Source organism: Piliocolobus tephrosceles, chromosome 21 (genome assembly GCF_002776525.5).
Source record: "Piliocolobus tephrosceles isolate RC106 chromosome 21, ASM277652v3, whole genome shotgun sequence".
Lineage (NCBI taxonomy): Eukaryota > Metazoa > Chordata > Mammalia > Primates > Cercopithecidae > Piliocolobus > Piliocolobus tephrosceles.
Genome location: NC_045454.1, coordinates 145,011 through 160,267, shown reverse-complemented (window position 1 = coordinate 160,267; position 15,257 = coordinate 145,011). Strand labels below are relative to the sequence as shown.

The 15,257-nt window shown below is 49.3% G+C and overlaps 1 protein-coding gene across 5 annotated transcripts in view; it reads left to right on the top strand.

Annotated features, from left to right (window-relative positions):
- LOC111534884 (transient receptor potential cation channel subfamily M member 4) overlaps positions 1 to 15,257 on the top strand; it is a 54,125-nt gene extending 38,868 nt beyond the window's left edge. For 4 of the 5 annotated variants that reach the window (XM_026453109.1, XM_026453112.2, XM_026453111.2 and 1 more), the window contains 9 exons: positions 380 to 814; positions 4,287 to 4,419; positions 4,585 to 4,759; positions 5,915 to 6,092; positions 13,614 to 13,810; positions 14,110 to 14,242; positions 14,408 to 14,480; positions 14,569 to 14,674; positions 14,899 to 15,257. In XM_026453109.1, the coding sequence (XP_026308894.1) occupies positions 380 to 814; positions 4,287 to 4,419; positions 4,585 to 4,759; positions 5,915 to 6,092; positions 13,614 to 13,810; positions 14,110 to 14,242; positions 14,408 to 14,480; positions 14,569 to 14,674; positions 14,899 to 14,903 (1,435 nt within the window). In that variant the 3' untranslated portion in view covers positions 14,904 to 15,257. The remainder of the gene's footprint in view (positions 1 to 379; positions 815 to 4,286; positions 4,420 to 4,584; positions 4,760 to 5,914; positions 6,093 to 13,613; positions 13,811 to 14,109; positions 14,243 to 14,407; positions 14,481 to 14,568; positions 14,675 to 14,898) is intronic. The other variant, XM_026453110.2, reaches the window with a different exon arrangement.

Here is a 15,257-nt window from a genome sequence, read left to right as displayed (position 1 = left end):
CCTCCCGGGTTTACGCCATTCTCCTGCCTCAGCCTCCCGACTAGCTGAGACTACAGGCGCCCGCCACCACTCCCGGCTAGTTTTTTGTATTTTTTTAGTAGAGAGCTAAATTTTTAAAATATTTTTTGTAGAGACGAGGTTTTGCCATGTTGGCCAGGCTGGTCTCCAACTCCTCGGCTCAAGTGATCAGTTCACCTCTTGACGGGAGATTTCAGAGGTCAGAGGTTAGATACAAGAGTCAAAACCCAAGAAGGTAGCGCTGGGCAGACTGAGTTTCAGGTCAGCAGGGTCAGATGTGCCAGGCCAAAAGTCTCCATGATGGTGGAGATCAGGACTCTTGTCCTTTGAGACAGGGTCCCTTCTCTTCTCTCCCCAACAGGACGGCGGATCCCGCCGAGAAGACGCCGCTGGGGATCCCGCGCCAGCCCGGCCGCCGGGATTGCTGCGGGGGCTACTGCGGGGGGCACTGGTGCCTACGCCGCTGGTTCCACTTCTGGGGAGCGCCGGTGACCGTCTTCATGGGCAACGTGGTCACCTACCTGCTGTTCCTGCTGCTTTTCGCGCGGGTGCTGCTCGTGGATTTCCAGCCGGCGCCACCCGGCGCCCTGGAGCTGCTGCTCTACTTCTGGGCTTTCACGCTGCTATGCGAGGAGCTGCGCCAGGGCCTGAGCGGAGGCGGGGGCAGCTTGGCCAGCGGGGGCCCCGGGCCTGGCTGTGCCTCACTGAGCCAGCGCCTGTGCCTCTACCTCGCCGACAGCTGGAACCAGTGCGACCTAGTGGCCCTCACCTTCTTCCTCCTGGGCGTGGGCTGCCGGTGAGTGCCCCGGGGCCTTGGAACCCCGGCCCCTGGCCACCTGTCATCCTTCCTGCCCACTCCCGGGGTCTCCACTCCTGGCTTCCCCGCAGCTGGGCAGCAGGTCAAGCCATCCCTGCTGACTGGAGAAAAAGAAACAAAACCCCTCTTAGGAAAGTCAGGCATGACGATTGCCCCAGGGTAATTGACTGGCACCTGGAGATCTGGCTTCAGAGAAGGCAGGATTCAGGGGAAAACCCCGCTGTCCGCCACTCAGCCTCTGTGGCTATTTATTGCTAGGTCTGAAAGTTAACACATATTTCTGGGAGCGCCCCGACCTGCGTGCCAACCCCACCTCCTCCTTCCTGTTCCTCCACACAGCTCGTTGGTCCCAGGCCCCTTGCCCTCCTGCCCCCGACTTACTCTTTTCCTTCCTTCCTTCCTTCCTTCCTTCCTTCCTTCCTTCCTTCCTTCCTTCCTTCCTTCCTTCCTTCCTTCATCTTCCTTCCTTCGTTTTCCTTCCTTCTGTTCTTTCATTCTTTTCATTCTTTCGTTCTTTCTCTCTCTTTTTCTTTCTCTCTCTTTCTTTTTCTCTTTCTTTTCTTTCTCTCTCTCTTCCTGTCTCCTCTGCCCCCTCCCTCCTTCCCCCTTCCTTCCTTCCTTCATTTCTTCCTTCCTTCCATCCATCCTTCCATCCCTCCACGCTAAGGGTTTGACCCTTGCCCTGCCACATTAGGATACTCCTGCTTTTGAGGAGAGCAAACAGAAAACTTTACGGACACAACCTGGTGACTGCTTGTTCGTTCGTTCTTTCTTTCTTTCTTTCCTTTTTTTTTTTTTTTTTTTGCCAGAGTTCCGCTGTGTCGCCCAGGCTGGAGTATAGTGGTACAATCTTGGCTCACTGCCACTTCCACCTCCTGGGTTCAAGCGATTCTCCTGCCTCAGCCTTGCGAGTAGCTGGGATTACAGGCATGCACCACTACACCCAGCTAAATTTTTTTTTGTATTTTTTTCGTAGAGATGGGGTTTTGCCATATTGGCCAGGCTGGCCTTGAACTCCTGGCCTCAAGTGATCCACTCGCCTTAGCCTTCAGACGTGCTGGGATTACAGATGTGGGCCACCGTGCCTGGCCAACAAGCTGGTGACTGTTCACAAGGGACCTGACACATCCTGAATGGTTGACAGTGATGACAGTGATGATCCCTACTCCAGCTTTTCTCAGTAGCCACGCTGAAAGGCAGGCTTCCTCTAAGCTGTGTTAGCAGTATCACAAAGTGATTCGACATAAATAATTTATTCAAGCAGGGAGCAAGATATGAGAGTTTTGTAGAACACTAATACTTCTGTTTATCATTTGTTGTATTTTGTATAAAGTGACTTTTGAGATGAAAGGGCTAAGGCCGTATGCTACCATGCTCTAGGATTGCCAGCAATATTTTGGACAGTTTATCAAACCCACCACTTTCCAGGTGAAGGAAGAATTACTACATGAGAAAAATGGAAAGATCTCAGCTTAAAAGGGAGAAGTGGGCAGGCGCGGTGGCTCACGCCTGTAATCCCAGCACTTTGGGAGGCCGAGGCGGGTGGATCACCTGAGGTCAGGAGTTCAAGACCAGCCTGCCCAACATGGTGAAACCCCATCTCTAATAAAAATACAAAAGTTAGCCGGGCATGGTGGCGGGCACCTGTAATCCCAGCCACTCAGGAGGCTGAGGCAGGAGAATTGCTTGAACCCGGAGGCGGAAGTTGCTGTGAGCCAAGATCAAGCCACTGCACTCCAGCCTGGGTGGAAAGAGCGAAACTCGGTCTCAAAGAAACAAACAAACAAAAAGGGAGAAATGTCTAATCATCTCCAGAATTGAATGGATGAATCATCCTTTGTTTTGCCAGTTCCTTCTAGATGGACATTTAGGTTCTCTCTCGCGCTCTCTCTCATTTTAAATAGAGACGGGGTCTCACTGTGTTGCCCAGGCTGGTCTCAAACTCCTGGGCTCAAGCAATCCTCCCACCTTGGCTTTCCAAAGTGCTGGGATTACAGGTGTGAGCCACCGTGCCCAGCCTTCTGTTTTTTTATTATTCCAAAATAATAAAAGTTTACATCCCAGATGTAAAGTGTATGGGTCAAAGCGTACATATGTTCTTGACGTGGATAGATTTCCTTCTAAGTAACTTCACCCGTTTCCACCCCTGCCATCAGGATAAGAGAGTGCCCTCTTGAGGCCATTCTTGACAATGCCTGATACTTTGACTCTCAAATGTAGCTCTCAATTTAACTGAAAAAAAAAAGTTTGCCTATTTAATGGGCAAACATGACTTCTCCTTGTTTTAATTTATGCACTATTGACTACCAGGTAGGTTGGACCTCTTTTCCTAAGCTTAATGGCCACGTGTGCTTGTGTCAATTGTCTTCTTTGCCCCCCCATTTTTAAAATTGGGGGTCATTGACTTTTTTTTTTTTTTTTTTAGAGTCAGAATCTTGCTGTGTCGCCAAGGCTGGAGTGCAGTGGTGCGATCTCGGCTCACTGCAACCTCCGCCTCCCAGGTTCACACCATTCTTCTGCCTCAGCCTCCCGAGTAGCTGGGACTACAGGCGCCCGCCACCACACCTGGCTAATTTTTTGTATTTTCAGTAGAGACAGGGTTTCACCGTGTTCACCAGGATGGTCTCAATCTCCAGACCTCATGATCCGCCTGCCTCGGCCTCCCAAAGTGCTGGGATTACAGGCGTGAGCCACCACGCCCGGCCCATTGATTTTATGTATATATATCTCGCTCTTCTCCTTATACTCTGGATCCTAATCCTTGGTAGTTTTGTTGGTCTTAATATCTTCTTGAATTCTGTGGCTTGTCTTTTCACTTTCACTTTTGTATGTTTCTTTTCTTTCTTTCTTTCTTTCCTTTTTTTTTTTTTTGAGCTCGCTTCGGCCTCCCGAAGTGCTGGGATTACAGGCGTGAGCCACTGCACCTGTCCATACACTAGATTTTTAATCCAGCCAAAATTTAAGTACATGAGGATGCAAAATAGGGGTAGCATTTTCATTTTCCCCATAGGAATTTCTGATATTTCTGATGTTTACTGGCCGTTTGAATTCTGTGAATTGTACGTGGTATCCTTTACCTGGCTTCCTTCCTATTCCTTCCTTTTGCTTATTGGTTTGTGGGGACTCTATATGTTTTGCCTTTTATAGGTTGGATAGATATTCCGACAGTTTTTCCCAGCTTGATTCTTACGGGGACCGGCTGTTTGCTAAGGCCATCGTTCATTCAGTCATTACTGAATAGACGCAGCCATTTTTCAAATGGGTGCCAGTGCCCTGCGTGGACCAGCTTGGCACTGAGTAAATTTGAGTAAACCTCAGGTGACTGGGAGGGTCCTGGTCCTGCCCGGTGGAGGCTGCAGCTTCATCTGAAGCATGGCATTGGGAAGACTCCCATTTTCCTTGGCGTCTTGTGACACTTGAGTAACCCTTGCGGCATCTCCCCACACCACAGGCTGACCCTGGGTTTGTACCACCTGGGCCGCACTGTCCTCTGCATTGACTTCATGGTTTTCACGGTGCGGCTGCTGCACATCTTCACGGTCAACAAACAGCTGGGGCCCAAGATCGTCATTGTGAACAAGATGGTGAGGGAGGGGCGGGGTGGAAGTGGGCGGGGCCATAGGAAAAGGGGTGGGGCTGGGGAGGGAGTGGTCTGTGGAGAAAGGGTGTGACTTTGGGGAGCAAGGGGCGTGGTTTTGGGATAAGGGGTGGGGAAGGGCGGGGCCAGATTCAGCCACATCTCCCCACAGATGAAGGATGTGTTCTTCTTCCTCTTCTTCCTCGGCGTGTGGCTGGTGGCCTACGGCGTGGCCACGGAGGGGCTCCTAAGGCCACGGGACAGTGACCTCCCAAGTATCCTGCGCCGCGTCTTCTACCGTCCCTACCTGCAGATCTTCGGGCAGATCCCCCAGGAGGACATGGATGGTAGAGGGGGATGACAGGGCCTGACAGCCTCCCTCTGAGTCTCTGTCCCCGCTCTCTGGGTCTCTGTACCCCTGTTTCTAAGAAAATGTCTCTGAGTCTCTGTCTCCCTCTTTCTCTGGATCTCTGAGTGATACCCTATATTTCCTATCATCTTCTCTCTGGGTCTCTGCCCACCCCACCCCCTCTGTCTTTCTGCTGTCTTTTTTTTTTTTTTTTAGATGGATGTTAGAAATGTTTGTTTTTTGGTGTCGTAAAGAAATAGTACTTGAACATCAATTTAATTTTTTTAGTAAGGCCATTTTAATTTTTTGTAGAAAGTGTACACTCGCCAGCAGTTTTGCCACGAGAATACACCGAACAAAGGCGATAGGGTCATTTATAACCTGACGCGTCTATCTTACTGCTGTGTCTGGTTTTTATTGGCTGGAACCGAACTTTACATTTTGTATTTGTCTTGACTGGCTGGTAACTTAGAACTTTTTAAAAGAGGCAAAGGCAGAGGAGAACAAAGGAAGGAGGAGGTAACTTGTGGAATGTTGAGAAAGGTAAAAACACTTTTAAATAAGGAATAGGAACAGGCTATGACCTAATGCTTGCTTGGACCAGTATAAGCATGCCAGGGCAAATATTTAGGCTAAATTGTGGGAGCTAAGAATGTAAAGTACATTGATTTCTTTATTACGGCTAACAGATATTTAAGAATGTTAGCACAGGTCTGTGAATACATTTTGTTTCTAAAAGAAGTTACTATTTATTCTTAATTAGATAGGGAGGAGAGTCTTTAAAGAGGAGCCTCTGCTTTACTTTTTACATGGAGTTTTGCTCTTGTTGCCCAGGCTGGAGTGCAATGGCGCGATCTCAGCTCACTGCAACCTCCGCCTCCCGGGTTGAAGCAATTCTCCTGTCTCAGCCTCCCAAGTAGCTGGGACTACAGGCTCGTGCCACCATGCCTGGCTAACATTTTTGTATTTTTAGTAGAGAGTGGGTTTCATCATATTGGTCAGGCTGGTCTCGAACTCCCGACCTCAGGTGATCCGGCCATCTCCGCCTCCCAAAGTGCTGGGGTTACAACATGAGCCACCACACCTGGCAGTCTTTCTGTCTTTCTTAGGCCTCTGTCCCCATCACCCCATCTCTGAATGTCTCTCTTCACAGTGGCCCTCATGGAGCACAGCAACTGCTCGTCGGAGCCCGGCTTCTGGGCACACCCTCCCAGGGCCCAGGCAGGTGTCTGCGTCTCCCAGTATGCCAACTGGCTGGTGGTGATGCTCCTCGTCATCTTCCTGCTCGTGGCCAACATTCTGCTGGTCAATTTGCTCATTGCCATGTTCAGGTGAGGCCTGACTGCTCTCTGCTCCGACCCCACCAGCATGACCCATGGCCCTCTCATGACTCTTGAATGCCGTCTAATGAATTCTGTCTTTAGTCCCTGAACTCTGATCCAATCTAATGCTGCCTTCTCCCGAGACCCAAGCAGACCCTGCTTGTGACTTGTACTTTGGACTGATCCTCTTCCTGAGCCCAGTTTGAACTTCCTTATTTTTATTTTTTTGAGACAGAGTCTCACTGTGTCGCCAAGGCTAGAGTGTGGTGGTGTGATCATAGCTTACTATAGCCTCGACCTCCTGGACTCAAGCAATGCTCCTGCCTTAGCCCCATAGTAGCTGGGACTACTTTAAATTAGCCAGGCCAGCATGCCTGCCTAATTAAAAAATTTATTTGGAGAGGGGGGGTCTCACTATGTTGTCTAGGCTGGTCTTGAGCTCCTAGACTCAAGTGATCCTCCCTGCTCAGCCTCCCAGAGTGCTGGGATAATCTGTTGCCCAGGCTGGAGTGCAGTGGCAAGTTCTGGTTCACTGCAACCTCCACTTCCTACTCCCCTACACCCGGTTAATTTTTTGTACTTCTAGTAGAGACAGGGTTTCACCATGTTGGCCTCGAACTCTTGACCTCAAGCGAGTGGCCCGCCTCGGCCTCCCAAAGTATTGGGATTACAGGTGTGAGCCATCGCGCCCAGCCAACTTTGTTTTTTATTCTGGTAAAATTATATAAAATTTCCCATTTTTCCTCTTTTTTTTTTTTTTTTTTTTGATGGCGTCTCGCTCTGTTGCCCAGGCTGGAGTGCAGTGGCACAATCTCAGCCGACTACAAGCTCCGCCTCCTGGGTTCACGCCATTCTCCTACCTCAGCCTCCCGAGTAGCTGGGACTACAGGTGCCCGCCACCACGCCCGACTAGTTTTTTGTATTTTTTAGTAGAAACAGAGTTTCACGGTGTTAGCCAGGATGGTCTCGATCTCCTGACCTTGTGATCCGCCCGTCTCGGCCTCCCAAAGTGCTGAGATTACAGGCTTGAGCCACCGCATCTGGCCATATTTTTTTTAAATTTTATTTGTTTATTTATTTTTAGTAGAAACGGGGTTTCACCCTGTAAGCCAGGATGGTCTCCATCTCCTGTCCTTGTGATCCACCTGTTTCGGCTGGATCCCAAAGTGCTGGGATTACAGGCGTAAGCCATCGTGCCCAGTGGCTATTTTTATTTATTTACTTACTTATTTATTTATTTATTTATTTATTTATTTATTGAGACAGAGTCTCACTCTGTCTCCTGGACTGGAATGCAGTGGCATGATCTTGGCTCACTGCAAGCTCCGCCTCCTGGGTTCACGCCGTTCTCCTGCCTCAGCCTCCCAAGTAGCTGGGATTACAGGTGCCCGCCACCAAGCCCGGCTAGTTTTTTGTATTTTTAGTAGAGACGGAGTTTCACCGTGTTAGCCAGGATGGTCTTGATCTCCTGACCTCGTGATCCGACAGCCTCGGCCTCCCAAAGTGCTGGGACTACAGGCGTGAGCCACCACACCCAGCCTATTTTTTTTTAGAAATGAAACTCCTTTTTAATCCTATGTTGGGTCCTTCTGTTTGCTTCCTTTCTCATTGGCATGATTTTTGCCAAGAAAATATAAAATTTCATTGGCTTTCTTTTTTTTTTCAGAGATGGGGTCTTGCCATGTTGCCCAGGCTGATCTTGAACTCCTGGGCTCAAGCAGTCCTCTTGCCTTGCCTCGGCCTTCCAAAGTGCTGGGATTACAGGCATGAGCCCCTGTGCTGGACCTATTGGGACCTATTGTATTAGTTTCCTAGGGCTGCCAAAGTACCAAAAACTGTGTGGCTTTAAATCACAGAAATTTCTTGTCTCACAGTTAGAGGTCCAAAATCAAGGCATCGACCAAGTCATTTTCTTCTGAGGGCTGTCGGGGAGAGCCTGTTCCATGTCTCTCCTGTCACGTCTAGTGTTTTGCTGGCCATCTTTGGCTTTTAGTTGCATCATTGAAACCTCTGCTTTCATCTTCCAAATTTCCCTTTTTGATAAAACGTTACTTAAATTGGATTAGGGACCACCCTAATAACTTCATTTTAACTTGATCACATCTGTAAACTCTATTTCTGAATAAAGCCACATATTTCATAAATTAAAAAAATTTTACAAGGTCACAGTCTGAGGCACTACGGGCTATGACTTCAACATATCTTTTTCTTTTTCTTTCTTTCTTTTTTTTTTTTTTGAGACAGAGTCTTGCTCTGTTACCCAGGTTGGAGTTAAGTGGCGCAATCTCGGCTCACTGCAGCCTCCACCTCCTGGGTTCGAGGGATTCTCCTGCCTCAGCCTCCCGAGTAGCCGGGATCACAGGCGCCCGCCACCATGCTCAGCTAATTTTTGTATTTTTAAGTAGAGACGGAGTTTCACCATGTTGCCCAAGCTGATCTCAAATTCCTGACCTCAGGCGATCCACCTGCCTCGGCCTCCCAAAGTGCTGGAATTAACAGCCATGAGCCACTGCGCCTGACCAGACTTCAACATATCTCTAGCAGGCTACAATTAAATGCATGACACTCATAGATGTATGAGTTTATTTCTGGACTTTCAATTCTATTCCACTCATCTGTGTCTATCCCTATGCCAGTACCACACAGGTTTTTGGGTTCTTTTTGAGACAGAGTCTCGCTGTTGTCACCCAGGCGGGAGTGCAGTGGTGCGATCGCTGCTCACTGCAATATCCACATCCCAGACTCAAATGATTCTCCTGACTCAGCCTCCTGAGTAGCTGGGATTACAGGCACCTGCCACCAGGCCTGGCTATTTTTTTTTTTTTTTTTTTTTTTGGTATTTTTAGTAGAGATGGGGGTTTCACCATGTTGGCCAGGCTAGTCTCGAACTCATGACCTCAGGTGATCCACCCACCTCAAGGTGCTGGGATTACAGGCATGAGCCACCACGTCTAGCCCAGTTTTTATTACTGTAGGTTCATAGCAAATTTTGACATTGGAAATATGAGTCTCCTTTATTTTTTAAGATTGTTTTGGCTATTCAGGGCCTCCTGCAATTCCATATGAACTTGCAGATCAGAGTTTCTGTCTGTCAAAAAGGTTGTTGGAGTTTTCTTTTCTTTTCTTTTTTTTTGAGACAGAGTTTCATTCTTGTTGCCCAGGCTGGAGTGCAATGGCGTGATCTCAGCTCACCACAATCTCTGCCTCCCGGGCTCAAGCAGTTCTCCTGCTTCAACCTCCTGAATAGCTGGGATTACAGGCATGCACCACCACGCTCAGCTAATTTTGTATTTTTAGTAGAGATGGGGTTTCTCCATGTTGGTCAGGCTGGTCTTGAACTCCTGACCTCAGGTGATCCACCTGCCTTGGCCTCCCAAAGTGCTCGGATTACAGGTGTGAGCCACTGCGCCCGGCCAGTTGTTGGAATTTTCATTGGGATTGCGTTGAATCTGTAGATTGTTTCAGGTAGTACTGACATTTCATCTAGGTGTTCTTTTTAATGTTTTTCCAGCAATATTTGGTAGTTTTCAGGCTACAGGTTTTTCACCCTCTTGGTTAACTTTACTCCTAGGTGCTTAACCTTTAGATGCTGCTGTAAGTGGAATTGCTGTAAGTGGAATTTCCTTTTTGGATTGTTCATTGCAGGTGTGTGGAAACACAACTGATTTTTGTGTGATCTTGTACCCTGTAACTTTGCTGAATCTGCAGCTCTAGAAGCTTTCTTGTGATTCTCTGGCATTTCCTATATATAGGATCATGTCATCTGTGAATAGAGATATTTTTACTTCTTCCTTTCCAATTTGGATGCTTTTTATATATTTTTTTCTTGTTTAATTGTTCTAGCCAGAACTTCCAGTACAATGTTGAATAGCAGTGGTAAAAGTGGATGTCCTTGTCTTGTTCCTGATCTTAGGCAGAAAGCTTTCAGTCTTTCACCATTAGGTATGACGTTAGCTGTGCGTTTTTCAGAAGTACCTTTTCTCATGTTGAGAAAGTTTATTTCTATTCCTAGTTTATGATTTTTAAAAATTATGATGCCTGGGCATGGTGGCTTATGCCTGTAATCCCAATACTTTAGGAAGCCAAAGTGGGAGGATCACTTGAGGCCAGGGATTCAAGACCGACCTGGGCAACATAGTGAGACCCTATCTCAATAAAAAACAAATTTTGCCAGGCATGGTGGTGCATGCCTGTAGTCCCACCTACTCAAGAGGCTGAGGCAGGAGGACGGCTTGAGCCCAGGAGGGCAAGGCTGTGGCTGCAGTGAGCCATGATTTCACCACTGCCATGATCATGCCAGCAACAGAGTGAAACCTTGTCTCAAAAAAAAAAAAAAAAAAAAAAAAGCCGGGCTTGGTAGCTCACGCCTGTCATCCCAGCACTTTGGGAGGCCAAGGTGGGCAGATCATGAGGTCAGGAGATCAAGACCATCCTAACTAACACGGTTGTAGGGGCCCACCCTACAGGGTCTGTGGGTTTTTCTCCCTGTATGTGGAGACGAGAGATCATAGAAATAAAGACACAAGGCCGGGCGCGGTGGCTCAAGCCTGTAATCCCAGCACTTTGGGAGGCCGAGACGGGTGGATCACGAGGTCAGGAGATCGAGACCATCCTGGCTAACATGGTGAAACCCCGTCTCTACTAAAAATACAAAAACTAGCTGGGCGAGGTGGCGGGCGCCTGTAGTCTCAGCTACTCGGGAGGCTGAGGCAGGAGAATGGCGTAAACCCGGGAGGCGGAGCTTGCAGTGAGCTGAGATCCGGCCACTGCACTCCAGTCCGGGCGACAGAGCGAGACTCCACCTCAAAAAAAAAAAAAAAAAAAAGAAATAAAGACACAAGACAAAGAGATAAAAGAAAAGACAGCTGGGCCCAGGAGACCACTACCACCAAGACAGGGAGACCAGTAGTGGCCCCGAACGCCTGGCTGCGTTGTTATTTTTTGGATACAAAGCAAAAGGGGCAGGGTAAAGAGTGTAAGTCATCTCCAGTGATTGATGAGGTCACGTGAGTCACGTGTCCACCAGACGGGGGGCCCTTCCCTGTTAGGTAGCCCAGGCAGAGAGAGAGAGGACAGCTCACGTCATTATTTCTTCTATGCTCTTTTCAGAAAGATCAAAGACTTTAATACTTTCACTAATTTTACTACTGCTCTGTAGAGGGCGGAGCCAGGTGCACAGGATGGAACATGAAAGTGAAACAGGAGCGTGACCGCTGAAGCACAGCATCACAGGGAGACGGTGAGGCCTCCGGATGGCTGTGGGCAGGCCTGACTGATGTCAGGCGCTCCATGAGAGGTGGTGGAGCAGAGTCTTCTCTAAACTCACTTGGGGAAAGAGAGACTCCCTTTTTCGGTCTGCTAAGTAGCTGGTGCTTTTCCTTGGCACTGATGCTACCGCTACACCACAGTCCGCTTGGTAACGGGCGTCTTCCCAGACGCTGGCATTACCGCTAGACCAAGGAGCCCTCTAGTGGTCCTGTCTGGGCATGACAAAGGGCTCACACTTGCCTTCTGGTCACTTCTCACTATGTCCCTTCAGCTCCTATCTCCATATGGCCTGGTTTTTCCTAGGTTATAATTGTAGAGCAAGGATTATTATAATATTGGAATAAAGAATAATTGCTACAAACTAATGATTAATGATATTCATATGCAATCATATCTATGATCTAGATTTAGTATAACTCTTGTTATTTTATATATTTTATTACACTGGAACAGCTCGTGCCCTCGGTCTCTTGCCTCGGCACCTGAGTGACTTGCCACCTACACACGGTAAAACCTCGTCTCTACTAAAAGTACAAAAAATTAGCCGGGCGTGGTGGTGGGTGCCTGTAGTCCCAGCTACTCGGGAGGCTGAGGCAAGAGAATGGCGTGAACCCGGGAGGGGGAGCTTGCAGTGAGCCAAGATTGCACCACTGCACTCCAGCCTGGGTGACAGAGCCAGACTGCGTCTCAAAAAAAAAAAAAAATCATGAAGTGTTGTTGAATTTTGTCAAATGCCTTTTCTGTGTTGGTTGAGATCATGTGGTTTCCCCCACACCTTGTTCTATTAATGTGGTGTTTGCACTGGTTTTTGTATGTTTAACTACCTTTACTTTCCTAGGATAAATCCCCATTTAGTTATGGTGTAAAATCCACTTAATATGCTGCTGAATTAGATTTGCTAGTATTTTTTCAGGATGTTTATATGTATATTCATAAGGGCTACTGGTCTGTAATTTTCTTGTGATATCTTTTTTTTTTTTTTTTTTTTTGAGGCAGAGTCTCACTCTGTCACCTGGACTGGAGTGCAGTGGCCGGATCTCAGCTCACTGCAAGCTCCGCCTCCCGGGTTTACGCCATTCTCCTGCCTCAGCCTCCCGGGTAGCTGGGACTACAGGCACCCACCACCTCGCCTGGCTAGTTTTTTTTTTGTATTTTTAGTAGAGACGGGGTTTCACTATGTTAGCCAGGATGGTCTCGATCTCCTGACCTCGTGATCCGCCCGTCTTGGCCTCCCAAAGTGCTGGGATTACAGGCTTGAGCCACCGCGCCCGGCTCTTGTAATATCTTTATCTGGCTTTGGTATTACAGTAATGCTGGCCTCATGGAATGAGTTAGGAAATGTTCTCTCCTTTTCAATCTTTTGGACAAATTTGAGAAACATCCTTGTTATTATTCTTCTTCTTTAAATGTTTGATAGAATTCACCAGCACAGCCATCTGGTTTTGGGCTTTTCTTTATTGAAAGGTTTTTGATTAAATCTCTTATGATAAGTCTATTGAGATTTTCTATTTTTTCTTGAGTCAGCTTAGGTAATTTGTGTGTTCCTAGGTATTTGTCCATTTCACTTATCTAGTTTGTTGACATGTAATTGTTGATAGTATTCTCTTACAATCCTTTTTATTTTGGTAAGGTCGGTAGTAATGTCTCCATTTTCATTTCTGATGTCAGTTATTTGTGTCCTGGCTAATTTTTGAGCCCAATTTTAACCTGACTTCAACCTCTACCTTAAGCCATGATACCATGTCCAACTTGACCTCTGGACATCTGACCCTTGGCCCTTCTAACCTGACTTTTTTTTTTTTTTTTGAGACGGAGTCTCACTCTGTCTCCCAGGCTGGAGTGCAGTGGCACGATCTCAGCTCACTGCAACCTCCACCTCCTGGGTTCAAGTGATTCTTCTGCCTCAGCCTCAGCCTCACCCTCCCCAGTAGCTGGGATTACAGGCACCCGCCACCAAGCCTAACTAATTTTTGTATTTTTAGTAGAGATGGGGCTTCACCATGTTAGCCAGGCTGGTCTCGAACTCCTGACCTCAGGTGATCCGCCCACCTCGGCCTCCCAAAGTGCCCGGAGTACAGGCTTGAGCAAATGGGCCCAGCCCTAACCTGACTTCTAATCGCATCCTGTAACCTCTTACTTTAGTGATCTTGACTTCTGTCTGCTGCCGTAGACTTTGAACAATTATTGCCTGGCATCTAACCTTTGTCCTTGCTTCTGGCTGGGCCCTTATCTCAAGTGACCTTTGACCTCTGGCCTCTGCAGCTACACGTTCGGCAAAGTACAGGGCAACAGCGATCTCTACTGGAAGGCGCAGCGCTACAGCCTCATCCGGGAATTCTACTCTCGGCCCGCGCTGGCCCCGCCCTTTATCATCATCTCCCACTTGCGCCTCCTGCTCAGGCAATTGTGCAGGCGCCCCCGGAGCCCCCAGCCATCCTCCCCGACCCTCGAGCATTTCCGTGAGAACAGAGCTTGGCTTAAAAAGGAGAAGTATAGGGGACCGGCAGCCTGGAAGGCGAGGGGAAGGGGCATGCCCCAAATGACTAATACTAGTGGCTTACGCAGCGAGGGGCGGGGTTTAAACAACAAGGGGCGGGGCTTAAGCACTGAGGGGCAGGGCTTAGGGGTGAGGGGCGGGGCATGTTCTCGAATCACCAGGGGCCGGGTCTGAGATAGCATGTTCTGAGGGTGTCAGAAGGGGCAGCTGGGCTTGGGAAGGGGCGTGGCCTTAGCCCTTTGACTCCGCCCGCCCCTGCAGGGGTCTGCCTTTCTAAAGAAGCCGAGCGGAAGCTGCTAACGTGGGAATCGGTACAGAAGGAGAACTTCCTGCTGGCATGCGCTAGGGACAAGCGGGAGAGCGACTCCGAGCGTCTGAAGCGCACGTCCCAGAAGTGAGAGCGGGGCCTGGTTGGGGATAGGGCTTCTGGCCTGGGGCGGATCCTGACTTCGGTTGAAGTCAGGGTCCTGGGAGGGAGGGAGGAGGCCCGGGAAGCAGGCGAGCCCCGGGGGGGTGGGTGGGCTGCGGGTGCCCCCGGTAAGAGGCCCTCCCTTCTCAGGGTGGACATGGCACTGAAACAGCTGGGACACATCCGCGAGTACGAACAGCGCCTGAAAGTGCTAGAGCGGGAGGTGAGGGCTTGGGGTTTGGCTGGGGAACTGTGGCAGGGGTCGGGCAGGGGTTTCCATCTCCTGCTCTGACATTCCTCCCGTTCCCCAGATCCAGCACTGTAGCCGCGTCCTCGGGTGGGTGGCCGAGTCCCTGAGCCGCTCTGCCTTGCTGCCCCCAGGTGGGCCGCCACCCCCTGACCTGCCTGGGCCCAAAGGTCAGTGTGTAGCATCAGCCTGTGCATCTCCAGCCTCTGTTCCAGTATGTTTGCGTGTTTTTCTCTCTTGGCGCCTTTCCAGGGTCTCTGGGTCACTCTCTTGGTCTCCTTTGAGCATTTTGTACTGTGGTCTTCGTGTTCCTTCTTTTATGCCAGTCTCCCAGTTTTTCTGTCTCTCCCCTTCCCTGCCAATCACCAGCTCTCTCTTTTCTCTCCTCCCCCAGACTGAGCCCTGCTGGCAGACTTCAAGGAGAAGCCCCCACAGGGGATTTTGCTCCTAGAGTAAGGCTCATCTGGGCCTCGGCCCCCGCACCTGGTGGCCTTGTCCTTGAGATGAGCCCCGTGCCCATCTGGGCCACTGTCGGGACCACCTTTGGGAGTGTCATCCGTACAAACCACAGCATGCCTGGCTTGTCCCAGAACCAGCCCCAGCCTGGGAGGATCAAGTCCTGGAGCCCAGGCCGTTATCCCTCTGGGGACTCTGCCACAGCAGGGGAGGCTGGAGGGTCCTTGGGGTAACAGGGACCACAGACCCGTCACCACCCACAGATTCCTCACACTGGGGAAATAAAGCCATTTGAGA